The sequence below is a fragment of the Mytilus edulis genome, chromosome 10 (genome assembly GCF_963676685.1).
Source record: "Mytilus edulis chromosome 10, xbMytEdul2.2, whole genome shotgun sequence".
Taxonomy (NCBI): domain Eukaryota; kingdom Metazoa; phylum Mollusca; class Bivalvia; order Mytilida; family Mytilidae; genus Mytilus; species Mytilus edulis.
The window spans coordinates 34996308-35015191 of record NC_092353.1 but is presented as its reverse complement, the minus strand read 5'-3'; the positions used below and the strand labels follow the sequence as shown (position 1 = coordinate 35015191).

Here is an 18884-nt window from a genome sequence, read left to right as displayed (position 1 = left end):
TAGGAGTCTTTGGATACCAAACAGGTTAAAATAAGCCATCTAGAAATTACAATGGTTCATTTATTTGTTGTTTGTTGTTCTAGTGCCATCATACTTTGTCTAGTCTGCTCAACATAGTTGAAATCCTTTCTTAAATATATGCTGTCTGCTGATGTTCATACATATTATTTTTGGTAAAATATATAATTTTCATAATCATATGAGAAGTAAAAAATACATAGAAATAATAAGTACATTAAAATCATATGTATATGTATGTAAATGCTTTCAGTTATTCCAGCAGTGATTGTGGGTATTTCAATGGGAGCAACACAATTAGAAGGATATGGGGATACTTCAGATGTGTAAGTTTGTCTTGATCTTAAATTGTTTTTTAACAAGTTGTTCACCTATTCAAATAAATTGAAAATATAGCTATGTTTATACTATATTTAGGAAATAACACAACTAGTTGCAGTATAAATCTTAATACATTGTGTGAAATATCTTGAAACACTGTGTGTTATTTCTAAATATGTTGTGTGTTATATTGTAATACATTGTGTGTAATATCTTAATACATTGAGTGTAATATCTTAATACATTGTGTGAAATATCTTGAAACACTGTGTGTTATTTCTAAATACGTTGTGTGTTATATTGTAATACATTGTGTGTAATATCTTAATACATTGAGTGTAATATCTTAATACATTGTGTGTAATATCTTTCAGTTGCTGGCTGTCTGTAGATAATGGACTAATATGGGCATTTATAGGACCTGCTTTAGTTATTGTGTTGGTATGTATGAGATCATAGATCAAACTTTTGAGGGAATAAAGCCCTTGTATATATGATTTATATATAAAAACAATGTCAACATTTTTTGACTTTATCTTATACTTCATAGAAAAATAAAATTAAAAAATGGGGTCACCATCCATTTACCCTCACAATCTGCCTTCGAAAGAAGCATACATTTTTGTAAAAGTACTTATTTTCTGTTGAACTGATAGAAGAAAAAGAGGTAATATTGAAATAAAAAAAGAACTAAATTACAGAAATCGCTAAAATTTTACACTAGTTTAGTTTGAATACAGCTTATTTGAAAAATAATAATAAAAAATATAGGTCACCGATGATTGAAAAAAGATATTTCAATTTTAATACCAAAAAATGGCAACTTTGCATCAAAGGGAGATAATTTGGAGCTTTTTCAATGATACATACATTTTAAAAGTCATCTGGGGCCAAAACGAATTGATTTATTTAAAAGCTCGACATAGGGATAGTGATCCGGCTGTGGTGGCATTAGCTAACTTCCTAAAAGCATTATATTTAAGAAGGTGGAAGACCTGGATGCTTCATACTTTGTATATAGATACCTCATGTTACGCAGTTTCCTTCAGTCACATGTCCAATGTCCTTGACCTCATTTTCATGATTCAGTGACTACTTGAAAAAAAAGTTAAGGTTTTTTGTAATGTTTAATTCTCTTTTATTATAAGTAATAGGATAACTATATTAGGTATGTGCGTACCTTGCAAGATCCTCATGCCAGTCAGACAGTTTTCACTTGACCTCAACCTCATTTCATGGATCAGTAAACAAGGTTAAGTTTTGGTGGTCAAGTCCATATCTCAGTTACTATAAGCAATAGGTCTAGTATATTCTGTGTATGGAAGGAATGTTAGGTGTACATGTCCAACTGGCAGGTGTCATCTGACCTTGACCTCATTTTCATGGTTCAGTGGTTATAGTTAAGTTTTTGTGTTTTGTTGAAATGATGAATGTTGAATTTTTATACCCTCGAGCCTCCTTAAAGGGCTGTTATATGATATAGGCATGTTTCCTGAAAGTGGTGTTAAATTAACTCCCAACAGCAGAATAAACATAACAGTAAGAACAATACCTCTGAATCTTAAATCAAGAATCGTTCTGAATACGTATCAACTCCAGTAATTTTATTTTTAAATTTATTTCAGGTGAATCTTGTCATACTTGTTTTAGTTATAAGGACTTTGTTTAGGACTATGAGTAGTAAACCTGGGAGATCACAACAATCAAAATCTAGACTAGAAAAAACAAAGTAAGTGTACTTGTACTTTTTTAATATCAGCGCATCTGTATTACAGATAAAAAAAAATCCAATTACCAATCCATAGATTATTCTTATTTTTATGAGAAGTAAAATTGACTTTTTTTATACATAGATATCCATGTAACTAGTATAATCATCAACAGGTCATAGAGTCAATGTTATCTAGTTGTTGTGAAAAATCAAAAAATGACTTTGCAAGGCTTATTGAGATAATGATGATATGCTTGTTTTGATGTTTTGCTGTATTTGTTTACCTGGAACTCCAATTTGAAGGATATGTTCCATAATACAAAATATGTTACCCTATTTTTATTTTACATCATTAAATGGAAATTAATGTAGTGGTATTTGTAGATTTTGTGATTTTTAAGAAAACAACTTAAGAATTTTGTCAATTTTATGTGTCTTGTATACAATTCTTTATCAATTTTGAAAGAATTCTTCAGGAATATTTCTGAAAGGTATAGGGTAATGGTATAATTTTTTCAATTTTAGTTCTAACATGGCACAATCTTATGCAAAGCACTGTATCCTAACTGTAAACTGTTAAATGGAAAAACAAATCTACATCATTGTGAAGATTTCTTGGTTGCTGGCTATTTTCAATGTTACAAGACCCTCAATTTTGCTGGTTTCTTGCATTCCAGTTAAAGACATTTCTTAGACATTTTACAGATATTGTTTGTATAATTACAGTAAAAATTAACTTTTTTTTGTTTTTAGGTCTGGCGTAAGAAGTATTTGTGTATTGGCTCCTTTGTTTGGTGTCACATGGGTTTTTGGCGTACTATCTATGTCAAAAGATTTGGTAGTATTCCAATATCTTTTTGCAATATTCAACTCTTTACAGGTATGTTCTAAGGTTTATTCTTAAATAATTTTATTTTGGATGTAACACATATTCTGATTATCTGCCAGTGTTTTGTCTATCAGCTCATAGACGTAATTTTGTCATGTGACTGTGACGTCATCAACATTTTTTCATGATTTACTCTGGTTAAAAATGCAATTTAGAATTAATTATAGGGAATGACTAATATTTTTTCTGTCTATTTGATATAACATTAAAAATGTTGTGCACACTTTTAACAAAATAACACGCTATGCAGGTTATTCAATGTGCACCACATTTATGATGTTATATCTTTATAGACAGAAAAATATTACAGTCATTCCTTAGATATTGTATGATAATTAATGGTAGAGAAAAATACAGATACCAAAATGGCAATCTAAGACCTGGACCAGTCCAATAGTAAAAAAATGAGGGGAAAACTAAGGTCAAATAATACAAATCAGACTCTTAAGGTGGTACCCAACACTTTCACTAAAATTAATTTGGCTCGTTTAATTTTCATAAAATTTTGTCAAAGTATTTACTTTGAGACTTTAATAAAAATATAAAAATTTAAAAATTTTTGAACCAACCGTTTTGTCAGAAAAAATACACTGGTTATGGCCCAAGACCACAATTAATGACCCCGCTTTTCGTTGTTCACGAATATTATAAGTTCCCTTTAATTATAGTGTATTTTTTCTTTATTTTTTTTCTTTCCCTTTCTCATTCATTTCTTAGCTTTTCTGGGGTGGAAATGAAAGAAGAGAGCTGAAATAAACTTTTGGATGTTTTATTTTAACTGATTTTAATAAGGAAAGAGTGATTAGGCCAGGTGCAAAAAGGTTATATTTACACTTTTCGGAACATCTCTTGACTTGCCTATAGGGGTATGGATGTGTATTGGCCAAATTTGTATGATGTACAGATGCAATTTTTCTGAAAATTGCATATATTTTTGGACTTGTACTGTACATTACACACACAAAAAATTAGACAAAAAGAATAGGCAAATTTTTTTTAATGTGACAAAACGTTATAAAGAAATGATAGAGGAATTAATTGTGGTCTCGGGCCTTATATAGCAATTTGACAAACACCAATTTTGATCATTGAGAAGCTTAATATTCCTTTTACAACACAATGTAATTAAAACATTTAGCTGACTTTACAGAGTTATCTCCCTGTAGTGTTAGGTACCACCTTAAAAAAACGTGGGTACTGTAAGTGATTAATGAGGGGCGTTAAGGAAACAAATGCAATAGTCAATTCATACTACATTTTCCTTTAATTTTTCAGTTATTTTCAACATACATCATGTACATTTGTTAGTAAATATTTTGAAATACTCAATATAAATGATTGAATATTGATCTTAGAATAAAATCAAGTTTCTTCTTTTTCAGGGATTTTTTATTTTTGTTTTTCACTGCCTAATGGACAAAAGGGTAAGCATGTAAAGAAAAAATACAGTATAGAGAGATACATTTTCACTCAGAGTAAAAGAAGTTTAGAATGATAACAGCTGATAAAATGATCATCTTAAAAATGGTCTCACATGAGATTATAACAAGTTACAAAACAATTAGTCAAACTTCCAATCTGATTTAAATACAGCACCTATTCAATTACTATGCTTACAGGGTTCTAACAACCCTCTCTTCTACTAATCCCATAATTTGTCATAAAGAGAAACAAATCTAATCTTGAATTTGAAGGCAGATATTCATTAGTTGATTTGAAAAGGTATCAGAACAGATAAAAACAGGTCATTGTCAGATCAACACATGATCTGTTTTTGTTTCAGACTAAGACATAAGATTTGTTTTTGTATGCTAAGACTTATACATCGTTCTTGCTTGACATAAACCAGTAGTGTTGTTCAGGTCAACAATAAAGATATTACAAATCTTATTATTAGAAAAAAAAAAGGGAACAAAATATAAGACCACCAAAAAAAAGGATTTGATGGGAAACTTTTAGCTTGTTAATTCAGCTTCTTTATATAAATTTGAAGAAAAAAGAGATTCAGCAAAAAGAACACATCACAAACATGTGCCAAGAGAATCCCCATTGCTAATCATACTTAATAGTTGAAAATATGAAAGGACCAAAAATTACCAACCATGTATTTATATGTTCAGATTTATGGGGAAACACTGCTATTTTAAAAGACTTATATAGTTTTAAGAAAGTCAGATGCAACATATTTGTTTTGATATTTGAAGGTTAAAGAGGCAATAAAACATCATAGTAAGAAGAGAAAAGCAGCTCGTATGGATTCATTTTCTTACACAGTAAGTAGTTCACACTATTATAATTTTATTTTTGATACCCAAATAATAACATACCTTCATTTCTTCAGTCGAGATTTTTGGAACTAGTGTCAAAAGTTAACATCAAGAACACATCAGTTGAGATGAAAAAAATAATATGGTTTGAATGCTTTTGGAGAGTTAAATATTGTAGGGATTTTTCACAATTGTGATCTCTTTGACTTTCGCACCTAGGATCAGCTGAAAATTAGAATAAGCTAATTTCAATTATTTTAATGTGAGTAGTGTCCCCTTGTCATATGTGTGATATAGTAAAATACAGTAAATCTGCTGGGGACATTGGTTACTCTGTTACAATCTTGTTATTGTGCTAATAAAATGCTAATTTACATACAAACAAAACATTTATTGAATAGTCCACTTAAAAGTCATAATAAATGAGTGACCAGTGAAAAATAATGTTATTCTAATTCTTGAACCAATGCATGCAAACATCATAAACTTAGTCTTCTGTGCACGATTTTATCATTTTTAGCTCACCTGACCCACAGGGCCAAGTGAGCTTTTCTCATCACTTGGCGTCCGTCGTCTGTCGCCGTCAGTCGTCATCGTCGTCGTTAACTTTTTACATTTTGAACTTCTTCTAGAGAACCACTGAATGGAATGAAACCACACATGGCATGAATGTTCCTTATGAGGTGCTGACCAAGTGTTGTTACTTTGTAGCCAATCCATCATCCAAGATGGCCGCCAGCGGTGGACTTAGTTTAACATAGGACCCTACGGGAAATACACACAAATGACTTCTTTAAGAGAACCACTGAATGGAATGAAACCAAACATGGCATGAATGTTCCTTATGATGTGCTGACCAAGTGTTGTTACTTTGTAGCCAATCCATCATCCAAGATGGCCACCAGCGGTGGACTTAGTTTAACATAGGATCCTATGGGAAATGCATACAAATGACTTCTTTTAGAGAACCACTGAATGGAATGAAACCAAACATGGCATGAATGTTCCTTATGAGGTGCTGACCAAGTGTTGTTATTTTGTAGCCGATCCATCATCCAAGATGGCCGCCAGCGGGGGAGTTAGTTTAACATAGGACCCTATGGGAAATGCATACAAATGACTTCTTTTGGAGAACCACTGAATGGAATGAAACCAAATATGGCATGAATGTTCCTTATGAGGTGCTGACCAAGTATTGTTACTTTGTAGCCGATCCATCATCCAGGATGGCCACCAGCGGGGGAGTTACTTTAACATAGGACCCTATGAGAAATGCATACAAATGACTTCTTTTGGAGAACCACTGAATGGAATGAAACCAAATATGGCATGAATGTTCCTTATGAGGTGCTGACCAAGTGTTGTTACTTTGTAGCGGATCAATCATCCAAGATGGCCACCAGTGGGGGGACTTAGTTTAACATAGGACCCTATGGGAAATGCATACAAAAGTCTTCTTCTAAAGAACCACTGAATTGAATGAAATCAAACATAGCATGAATGTTTCTTTCCTTATGAGGTGCTGGCCAAATGTTGTTACTTTTAGCCAAATTTTATATTTTTTTTATATGATTTCAAAAACCCAAGTAGAATCAGGTGAGCGATACAGGCTCTTGAGAGCCTCTAGTTTAGCATTAATTTCGTATAATCATGATTTTTTTTTTTCAATCGGTCAGTTTTCTTGTGAAAATATGGCAGGTAATTAAAGTTCGTGTTTTGAAGCCAAAGTTTAACGATTGTCACCTGTTTGTCAACAATCAACAAAAAGCATGGATATTGAGCATGTGTTTAACATGTACAATCAGATAATACTTTATTTAAGGACATCCATGCGTATTCTGATCACCGGATTTTTACAAGATGGGTCACACTGAGGTCACTTTGCATACGGAAAATATGTCGGGGAATTGCTTCCTGGAAGGAAGCAATTAAAATAAAGTAAACTTCTTTTAAATATGAACAAATTAAAGAATTTTCTTCAGAAAAAAGTATATGTACATAGGTTTTATAATGAAAACTATCCCTTGAGTTATAAAAAACATATGCATTATTTTTTTTTTCAATTTGAGGTTTCTTATGACTTTAACAGCATATATACTTTAATTTCAGGAATCAAAGACAAGAAAAACATCTGAGACAAGTGCTATTGATTTAACTCCAAAGGCAAGTCCAAAAAGTAAGTAACTGCTTATTAAAATAGACTGAGGCTCTAAAGTAAAATTGATGATTTATATAATAATTTTCCAAAATGCAGTTTATAAAGATCTATCAATATTGAAATTTGGTTTTATTTTTTTCCATAAATCTTATTCATGTAACAGATAATTTCCATGACTGCTCCTTATGACTAACAATTATGTCATGACTTTAACCCAAAGTCAAATTTCCATGTTCTGTGAACAAATAATCTAGGTCATACCTTTAATTTGATATATGATTTCAATGGCAGATCCAGAAATTTTCATAAGGGGGGCCTGACTGACTGCCCAAGATGGGCGCCCATTCCTCAGTGATTTCTCATAAAATTAAAATAAAAATAACACAAAGGTGGGGTGTCTGGGTATTCTGGTCCCCTCCTTAAATCCACCTCTGGATTTAAAAAGTTTACAACATAATGAACATAATGGCCAAGTTATAAATTGACAAGACCACAACTTCATGGTAAACTTCTTTTACCTGACACAGGACAAAAAAAATGATGGATGCAGGGATGTACAGAACGGAAAACACAATACCCCCTTCAATTGAAGGAGAGGCATGACATGTTTACTTGATTTAGAGTTGATATGTAACATTAATAGTACTACCAGTAAATTATTGTGGCATGATTCACGAAATACATGAAAGATCTATTTACACAACAGGAATGAGTATTTGTGTTAATATGTATAAAACTATTTCTGCATTTTTTCTTCAATCTTTGGAAATCACTGAAAAAAATACAAGAACCTCTGAGATGTTAGCTTATGTTTTGTTCACTTTGATTACACTTTATTTCAGTATCAAAGTCTAATTTGTTTACCAATGACCTAACAAAGCTGTATGACAATGATCTGAATTATAACCTTTATAACAAACAGGTTAGTATACTGTATAGTATGGTATTTCTGTTTGCATTTTTTATTTTGATTTTTGGAAAATGGAGAATTATGCATGATTAATCATTGTGAAATCTGCATTATGTTTATAAGATATCAGAATCCAGGTTTTATTATTGCGATACACAGCAAAAAGTGCAACGCATGTTTTACGTACGTTTTAAAAAACGTCTGTAAAACGTACGTTTTACGTATGGAAAACGCATGTTTTAGCCAATTCAGGATCATGACTCATTCGACCCCCCTCATTACATGTTTACTAAAAATTATAATTTAAGAATATAAAATGAATATTGTCATGATATTTTGATAATACAATGTACATGTACGGTACCATATATGAATAGAATCTGATGTGTCAGCGCAGTAGTGGATCCAAGGGGAGGGTTCTTGGGGTTGGAACCCCCCTTTTTTTGGTCGATTAATGCAATTGAAATGAGACATATATTTGGAACCACCCCCCCCCCCCCTTTTAAAATGGCTGGATCTGCCCTGCAGTGGTTGTCCTCTGTTTATGTAGTTGTACCCCACGCAATATTGCGTATATAATGTTTTTGACCCGTCAGTCCTGTTTCTTGTCATAGCAACTCCTCTTGAACCAAACAACATAATTTCACGAAACCTTTTTAGATAATAAGGACATTATATGTAGATGTGCATATCAACAGGAAATTACGATTCATTTTTTTTTTCAAGAAGTTGCGCCCCTTTGAACTTTTTTGCTTTAATGTACTACTGCAACAGTTTGTCATCGCAACTCCTCTGAAACCACACAACTGAATTTCATTAAACTTTGTAGATAATAAGGACTTACAACGTAGATGGGCATACCGACATGAAATTACAATTTAATTTTTTTTCCAGGAGTTACGCCCCTTTGAACTAGTTTGCTGTAATATACTACTGCAACAGTTCATCATCGCAACTTCTCTGAAACCATACAACAGAATTTCATGAAACTTTTTAGATAATAAGGACATACTCATAATGTAGATGTGCATATTGACAGGAAATTATGATTCAATTTTTTTTTCTCATTCTATTTTCTTTTCTTATTTAATTTCTCCAATGACAATGTGGGGACGTACATGTAGGGTATGTGGGCCCGCTCACTTAGGTTCTTAATTCATATATGTTTCTCAATTCTCGTTTTTATATAGATTAAAGCATTGGTTTCCCTGTTTGCATGGTTTAACACTAGTAATTTTTGGGGCCCTTTATAGCTTGCTGTTTGGTGTGAGCCAAGGCTACATGTTGAAGGATGTACCTTTACCTATAATGGTTTACTTTATTTTTCATAAATTGTAAATTGGATGGAGACTTTTCTCATTGGCACTCATACCACATCTTCCTATATCTAAAGATTACATACCACATCTTATTTATATATATATATATATATATGCTATGTAACTACTTGGACTATGGATATTGGATACCTGATTGATCATATGCAGTCTCGTTATATTGTTTCGTAATCCAACATTAGTTTGTCTCGACTAAATATTATGAAAGTGCTACTACATATATACATTGTACACAATGCTTATTACCACAAAGCACAGATTGAGGTTGAAATTTCGTGGAGTCAAAGAGATATGCCCCATTATTAGAAAAAATGGCTGAATCTAGTTTCTGTTCTCTATCTTAAGTATGTCTCATACAAATGTTTAAAACTTATGCTTATAATCACAAAATGAATCCTGCATCTGTATACATGTATGTTTACAAAATTGCAATGCCAAAAGCAATAACATTTTGAAGTTTAAACCTTTTTTAGAACTGTCAAATTGATATAAATCTAAAAAAAGATACCATGCTAATTTCAAAATTAGCAGATGCAGCATGCAATATGAATGCCAATGTCACACACACATGACATTGGCAACTATCCACCTGATGGTCAAGTAAATTTTGTAATATCTGATAATTTTTTTAGGTATGGTCTATTTTTCAGATACTACTACATTTGTACTATATACAATTGGGTCAAATATATGTATTGTATGGAATATTGTAAGGTGTACCTGTGTCATCTGACCTTGACCTCATTCTTTGTTCATTGGTTAGTGTTAGTTTTCATGGTAATGTCTTTTTCCCAGATACTATAATCAATCTATCAACTATATATGTAGCTAGGAATGATTGCATAGTGTAGGTGGTGTCTGCAGTGTTCATTTGACCTAAACCTCATTTTTAGCTCACCTGGCCTTGGCCAAGTGAGCTTTTCTCATCACTTCTTCACAATGTATATTTTATATTTTACTTATTCCTTTCATTCGTATATCAATAAAGATTACAGTACTGCAGATTCAGAAATTATTGCAAGGTTCAATTACATTAAATAATGCGATTGGATGTCCAGTACACAGCAAAAATTGCATACCCGTTTTTCATGCGTAAAACAGGCGTTTTACGTATGTTATAAAACGTACGTAAAACGCATATTGAGGACCACGCATGAAAAACGCCCGTTTGAAACGTCTATCTGTTTTGACACACATATAAATATTTTCTTTCTAGCACACACCTATTTCCTGTATTGTCTGTATTTCATTTGACAGAATATTTATTTTCATCCTGTTTTGCCCTGTCATGGTTAAAACTATATACTTGAAGGTTTTAAAAGTCCAGAATATTTATTTTTAAAATCCTCCTTTAATTGTGGATACATAATTGTAAATTATAGTTGAAAATTGTAATGCATGCTGTACTATATTAACAGTTTAAAAGTGTGAACAATTATAAATGTACTGTGAACTAGTTTTAATTTGATCCCAGTTTGTGCTTATTCCATTTTCACTGTGAAGTTTATATATTTATTGGTGAAATATATCATTGCAGTCAGAAAGAAAGGGATCACTCTTCAATAAGTTTGGACAGTCAATCATTTCAAAAAACCAGCAGGTAAAAATTATATTTATTTCATGAAATTATCTTATGTTATGTTCAGATATCAATAGCTTGGGCTATACACAGGGATCACTTTTGTCTTTGTGAAGTAGTGTTTGTGTCATCCACATAATACTTTGTTAATCTGCATGATAATCCCAAAATCATTTTAACAATTCAATAGAATTCAACCCTAATTGCACAGATTCTTTAAGGGCATACGATACAGTTACAGGGAAGGTAATGACGTTGCTAATGTAAAATGTTATTTTCGCGACGTCAAACTATGACATATCGGGAAAAGATGCATTTTTCGACCAATTTTTATCATTCAAACTGATTTAATTTGAAAACGAGTGCATGGACCCCTATTTTTTAAAACAGCAATTTGTTTCATTTTGCAAGGAGATTATGTGACCCAAATTTTATAAAACTGTAAATAGCGCATTTTTTTTAATTTTGATAAACATGCAGCAAAAAATGACGTTTTTCCTCTATTCATGAACGTTTGATAAATATAGAGTTATTTCGGAATAAAAATTGCATAATTTTTAATGATACTTATAAAATACAGAAATTACCAATTATTTAACAAAAAACATTTTGTGTTTATCTTTTAAAACAAAAAAGTTATGTCTTTCTTTCGAAAAAGAAAATACGGACACAAATCTGAGTTTTGAGCAAATACACAAAATTTCGAACTCATTTTACTCAAAAAGTAGCACATGAAGGTATATTTTTTATTACATATTTGATTTAATGAGGTAAAAAATAGCCTATATGCAAATTTTCATCAACTTGTAAATACAGGTTCAAAAATGTATCGTATGCCCTTAAGATTCTTCTGAAGGACCTAAAGTTGTTAGCCTACATTTTGTTTTGTTACCTCATCTGGTCCATTGTCCATTGTCCTTTGAATTAAACTTTTAACCTGAAACTACTCGGTTGATTCATAGCAAAGCTTGTCTTCTCCACTCCATCTGTATGTTGTAACTACAAAGTATGTAATCAACTAACATGGTAGCCTTGTCTAAATGTAAAACATAGGGTCAAACTACAGTTTATCATTAAGATGTAATAAACAATCTGAGAAAAACATCATTGAACTTGTGCACATTAATGTTTACCTTGCGTGGATAAAAAAAAAATATTCAAAATCACAACTTGGCTTGCAGAATGTCCTAATAAATCTGTAGCTAATGTTCTTATCATTTCAGTCAAAAGGTAGAAGATCTGCATCTCCTAAGAATCAGCTCTTGACAGCAAACCAACAAGAAGAAGGTTACAGTCCATTTGGACGGGTACACAGTCCAATGAGGTTGTCTCCAGGGCACCTACCAGCAAGTCATTGGCAGCCAATCACTATTGACCTTGGAACTTTTTAAAACTATAGTTCCAATAAAACTATTAAGTTTTTGGATCCGTCCTAATATTATTGGTTGTGGAACAGTATTTTTCATTAATTTTTTTTTCTTTACATTTAAATTTAAAAATCTTCATATGCACAAATGAAAAGTAGGACATTTTTATCTTGAATTTAAAAAAAATCGTTGAGGGGGGATAAATCAATGATTCATTCATGTATTTCTTATTCAAAAAAGAAACCAGCTAACTTCATTGGAAGTGGGGTTTTATTTTTGCTGATTTACAAAATACCCTTATTGTGCTCTTAGAATATAGGGAACAGATATTTCTATTGATTTCAAGATGTTGTGTTTAGCAAATGAGAGATTGGGTAATCTTTTATCAAAGAAAGAAAATTTTCTAAGCTAAAAATTAAATATAAACAATCTACAAAATTAATTTACACACTTATAAAGGATATTGAATGAAAATGAACATCTTGTAATAATAATTTGTTTTCTATTAAAATCTTCATGTCTACACATTAATACATTTGTTATTTATTTATTAAATTATTACCATTGTGATGAAATACTACTGCGGTATATGTTATTGTTTTTTTTCTTGTCATATATATATACACAAAAGATTTTTTACTCACTGTTTACCCTCTGTGACTGATGCAATAAATATGCAGTTTACAAAAAACTTGTTTGTTTTTCTATCATGTCTATTTTAACAAAGTATTAGAGATAAAAGTTCAGTATATACATTAATTAAAGTCACCTAATTTGATTTTACCGGTACAATGATATCATGCAAACAGGATTAAACTCCTTTTTAAAGGAAATTTTTGGTATATAAACTGAACCAATTCACTCACATACAAATAAAAGTCCAAGGGACTTTTATGATATTTGTGAGTGACTTAGTCCAGTTTATACACCAATAAATTCCTTTAAAAGGTGTTTAATTCTTATAATTCTTTAAAATTGGAGATAGGGAATTTATTTTTCCACACTCGTAACCTCTATAACACTTTAGTTGTATATTTGTGTCATTGAATTGGCCTAGTGCATGAAAATATTTGTTGGTTAAAGCAAAATATGTAACTCGTGTAATTTGTTATCTGATATAAAAATAATTACAAAAACTCTTATTTTCATTCAAATGAATGTTTTGTATTTATAATTTAATTTAACAATTAACGCAAAGTGAAAATAAATAGTTTTAAAGTCAAGGTGGATTTTGTGTTATTATCGCCGCCATCTTGTTTACATTGGTTACTAAAAAAAGTTTGGTCAACATAGTCTATCGAAAAATAAACAATGTAAAAAAAAACTACCGGAAGTCCTCTCGACCATTCATTTCAAACTGTTCCCTAATATGCAAATCATATAAGAACTATTGTACAAATACAGGTTCACAAATAGCATGTGCAATATTTATGTAGTTTACAAATAATTTTATCTGGTGCACTGCTTTTATTGCAGAGGCGGATTTAGGGGGGGGGGGGCCAGGGGGCCAGGCCCCCCCCCCATTTTGGGAAAAAATTTGGTTGCTTATATAAGGAATCACTGAAGCGTGACTGGAGCGGGCCCCCACTTATGAAAATTCCTGGATCCGCCACTGTATTGAAAGTGAATAGAAATACTGACCAAATGATAAGTGCAGATAGTTAGAAATAGCTGTACTTTTGAGATCAGAGTCCTTATTGCATTTTTGAAATGATAATAGTTTATAAAGTATGTATAAAAAGAGATTTAAGGCATTTACTAGTGAAGAAAGCCTCACCATCTAAGCAAAAGCCTAACTTTAAAAAAAGCTCTTTGTTTAAACAGGTTGCAATTGACTAAAAATAGAAAGTAATCTACAACAAAAATACTGAATATTGTCGCAAGTGTAAGTACTCATTAAATGCTACAACAAAAAATACTGAATATTGTGTCAAGGGAGATAATCAGTAAATGCTACAGTAAAAATACTGATTATTGTGACAAGGAAGATAGTAAATGCTACATTAAAAATACTGATTATTGTGACAAGGGAGATAAGCATTAAAGATACAACAGAAAATACTGAATATTGTAGTCAAGGGAGATAATCATTAAATGCTACAATAGAAATACTGAATATTGTGAAAAGGGAGGTTTTCAAAGTGTTACAAGAAAAAATACTAAATATTGTGACAGGGGAGGTAATAATTAAATGCTACTAAAGAAAAACCGAATAATGTGATAAGGGAGATAATCATAGACTGCTATAGAAATACTGAATATTGTGACAAGGGAGATAATCAAAAGAGCTTCTTTTACTACTTAATCTTTATATTTACGAAATTATCAAAGAAATAATCCACACCAAAAAATCATGAAAGAAGGAAAAGCACTATATATTTTCAGCATTTCTTTAGAAGAGAAATTCCCTGGAATAAGGGCCTGATAGAATAATACATAAAAAGATAAATTATTATATTTAGATGTACTGTTCATTGATTATTGTTCACCATTCAGAGGGGGATTAAGAGGGTTTTTCTGAGGGCCCCGGCCCCCTTTTCTCGGAAAAAAGGTTGATTACATAGGAATTGCTAAAGCATGACTGGAGCAGGCCCCCTGTTAGGCAGTCAGTGGGCCCCCACTCTTAAAAATTTCTGGATCCGCTGCGCACTGTCATTATAAGGTTAACTATACTACCCTCCTTTTGGAGTAGTTTTGTCCTTAAGACAAGATAGATTGGTTACCCGTCAGACTAGTCTACTCTTAAAGGAGGGTGGTATACCTAGCCTAATAATGTCTTCATGGTTCAGCTAGCAAGCATGCTAACCAAAGACATTACCTTTACCTACACACTCAAGTCGTTTTGCTGTAAACAAATCTCACTGACCATTTCAGTCTAGAATATTTCCAAAACTTCAATATATTAATGCTGGTTTAAACTTGTTTAATGCCAATGAGACAACTCTGCATTAAAATAACAATTTACATAAGTAAACCATTATAGGTCAAGATACAGGTCCTGCTGCGGGTGTTTGCACCTGTCTTGAGTCGGGGGTGGTCTGATGTGCAGTGGTTGTCGTTTGTTTATGTGATTTATACGTGTTTCTGGTTTCTTGTTTCTTTTATAGATTAGACTGTTGGTTTTCTCGTTTGAATGGTTTTACACTAGTAATTTTGGGGCCCTTTATGGCTTTTTGTTCGGTGTGAGCCAAGGCTCTGTGTTGAAGGCCGTACATTGACCTATAATGGTTTACTTTTATAAATTGTTATTTGGATGGAGAGTTGTCTCATTGGCACTCACACCGCATCTTCCTATATCCCTTCAACACAGAGCTTTGGCTCACATCAAACAACAAGCTAGAAAAGGCCCCAAAAACTACAAGTGTAAAACCATTCAAACGGGAAAACCAAAGGTCTAATCTATATAAAAACTTATATAAGTTCATATATACATGTAATAAAAGTACAACCCCACTTATTAATATTGTGACCTTGAGATTTGATGTAATAATCTCAAAGTAAACAGATCTTTTGTGTCGAATTTGGAACTATGATTTATGGCTCAAAAGATATCTCTTGAATGAACTTTTCCCCAGATAATTAGTCTATTCATAAGCATTGTGACCTTGACTTTTGACTTTTTTTTGTTGGACATATGCTTTAAAAGATATCTGGACACAAACATTTTCCCCAGTTTCAGTTAATCAATTTCCACTATGACCTTGACCTTTTACTTTTATATCAATAAAATAAAAATGTGCCCAATTTTCAATCTTTTGATAACTGCTGCGACCTTGACTCCCTGTATCCCCACCATGGTGCATTAAAAAGCTAACTTTTAGTAAACACTGGTCCTATGGTTCAAAAGATTTTCAAAAAAGTACAATGAAAAAAAAAAACACTTCTGATAAAACACTTAATCATGACCATAAAATTTCTGTCATTCTAAGATGGGTTAAAAAGTAATGGTAAATTTTCTCGGACAAGAGTTTTACATACGCCAAATATGGCAGCTATAAGTTAGCAATCAGTTGACTTAAGTATGAATACTGGCTGAGTAATTTATTATAACTGTTACTTCAATCTAGCCCATTAGTCAATGTGCTGAAGTTAGATATCAGGCATGTGATATTGACTACTGTACATCCAACAATCTAAGAATGTGTTGACCAGATTGTCTTGCAAAGTACTAAGAGTAAAATTGTGCATAGAATCCAATTAAGGTGGTATGGGAGTCTAAAATAAAAATGATAGAATTTGTTCATACTTTGCCAAAACGTAGTATCTATTGATATATGTTGAAAAATGTTATAAAAATGATAGGTCACCGCGCATTTTCTCAAGCTTCAGGGCGTTACAAAATGACACATTTTGTATAGATTATACAGGAAAAAACACAATTTTGTGATTAGAAACTAAACAAAATGATAGAATTGTTAAATACTTAAGGAAAAAATAGCTGTCAGACAATGCTTTGAGAATATCAAAAGAAAAGATAGGGTCATCGTACGTTTTTTCCGGCTAAAATACAAAATAGGAAAATTCCATGTAGAATCCTCCAGAAAATGCACTGTTTTAGAGTTACCCCCCCCCCCCCCCCCCCTTAAAATGCCAATTAATTTTATTTTTAAGAACAAACAAAAATAATCATCATTTGCAAAAATATCAATATTTATAAGTTATATTCTTATAAATTGATTCTTTTAAATGAAAATTCACATTAAATATCTGCATTCCTGCATCAAATTTTGCTAACTTGATAGAAAATCTGGACCTTTGGTTCTCTGTTTTTTACAATCCAAGATGGAGGAAGACACCCATACCACCTTAAGAAAGAAAATTTAAATGAAAATCTTCATATATGTATTAATGATCCCTTAGTTGACGTCAAATTCAGATGAACCCTGTCCGACGGACATGTAGTTGTCACGTTACTCATAATCAGTGGAAATGTAAACCTGATATTCAGCAGTAATTGTACCATGACAAATAGGTCAATTACAATGAACGATTGGCAGACTAAGCTTTCTAGATAAAGGCATATGTATATGAAGTATGAAATATCAATGTCTTATTTTGTTATATATAACGCTTCGTGCCTATTGTTTTCGCCACAACCGGATTAGCAACAATAAAAAATGGAAATAGGAATTGTGTCAAAGAGACAACAACCCGACCAAAGAGCAGAAAACAGCCGCAGACCATCAATGGGTCTTCAACACAGAGAGACTGAAATAATACCGCAACGGGCAAAGGCGCTGGCCCCTAAACAAAAAAGTGTACTAGTTCAGTGAAAATGGATGTCGTATTAAACTCAAAAACATATAATTAAACTAGAATTAAAAATCATACAAAACTAACAGAGAACAAAGGCTTCTGACACGGGTCAAACGCAAAAATGAGGCGGGGTTAAACATGGTTTGTGAAATAACAACCTTCCCAAATTCCTCTGGCTAATGTAGAAAAAAAACCTCACACACAGCAAAAAGCACGGTAAAACTCAGTTTAAAAGAAGTCAGAGTCCGATATCAGAATAGGTAACCAAAGAAAATAAGCAAAATTACAGTGATACACAAATTAACAAAGGACTACCAGCAGTTACTGACATGCCAGCCCAAGACTTCAATTTCACTGATTGAAAGATTTTGTCTTCATCATGTGAAAATCAAGCACAGGGAATATACCATGTATAATTACATGACAACAGTATCGGAACTATATCCCTGCTGAATAAGTCGTTCTCGTTCCGACAAGCATGTAATATTTGCCTCTCTAGACGATAAAAAAACAAGTCACCATCATCATCTTCTGTTTTACATTGAACTCAAGTATAGGGTGTTCCTAAGGTCTTCAGAAAATGTTAAACAACGATTTTTCGTCATATACACTGACATTTCATATTGTGCCACTCTAACAAAATGCATCTAGTTCCAATTCTTTTTTTTAGCTATTTCTTTTCATTTAAATGCAGGAAACTGTAAAATAGACATAGAAAGATGTGGTATACATAGAATCATATTCAAAACAGTGTAGCTGTGGCCATTGATTGACAACCTTAAATTATCCCATTGACTGGGGCAGATTAGGTGAACGTGTGTCTGTAACGACAACTGCTCACTACTTACTTATTTTAGAATTTAAACTGTGGGGTCACCAAAGGTTCTTAACGCCTTTAATATTAAAATAGTTCGAAAAATTAATCAGGAATAACTTTATGTTTTGATTTATATTATTGATTTAAATCAAAACATCGTGTTATTCCTGATTAGTTTTTCTAATTTCTTTATTTAGGTGTTGAGAACCTTTTGTGACCTCACAGTTTAAGTGCCTTTAACAAGTACATAGTGA

The 18884-nt window shown here is 32.1% G+C and overlaps 2 protein-coding genes across 4 annotated transcripts in view; both read left to right on the top strand.

Moving 5' to 3' along the window:
• LOC139491008 (uncharacterized) overlaps window positions 1-13780 on the top strand; it is an 82061-nt gene extending 68281 nt beyond the window's left edge. For 2 of the 3 annotated variants that reach the window (XM_071278248.1, XM_071278249.1), the window contains exons 39-48: window positions 272-344; window positions 714-780; window positions 1965-2068; window positions 2804-2930; window positions 4322-4363; window positions 5144-5212; window positions 7316-7382; window positions 8207-8286; window positions 11149-11211; window positions 12414-13780. In XM_071278248.1, coding sequence (XP_071134349.1) covers window positions 272-344; window positions 714-780; window positions 1965-2068; window positions 2804-2930; window positions 4322-4363; window positions 5144-5212; window positions 7316-7382; window positions 8207-8286; window positions 11149-11211; window positions 12414-12581 — 860 coding nt within the window. In that variant the 3' untranslated portion in view covers window positions 12582-13780. Of the gene's footprint in view, window positions 1-271; window positions 345-713; window positions 781-1964; window positions 2069-2803; window positions 2931-4321; window positions 4364-5143; window positions 5213-7315; window positions 7383-8206; window positions 8287-11148; window positions 11212-12413 lie in introns of those variants that run through there. The other variant, XR_011656447.1, reaches the window with a different exon arrangement.
• LOC139491009 (uncharacterized) overlaps window positions 1-18884 on the top strand; it is a 335932-nt gene that overhangs the window by 92645 nt on the left and 224403 nt on the right. The window lies entirely within an intron of this gene.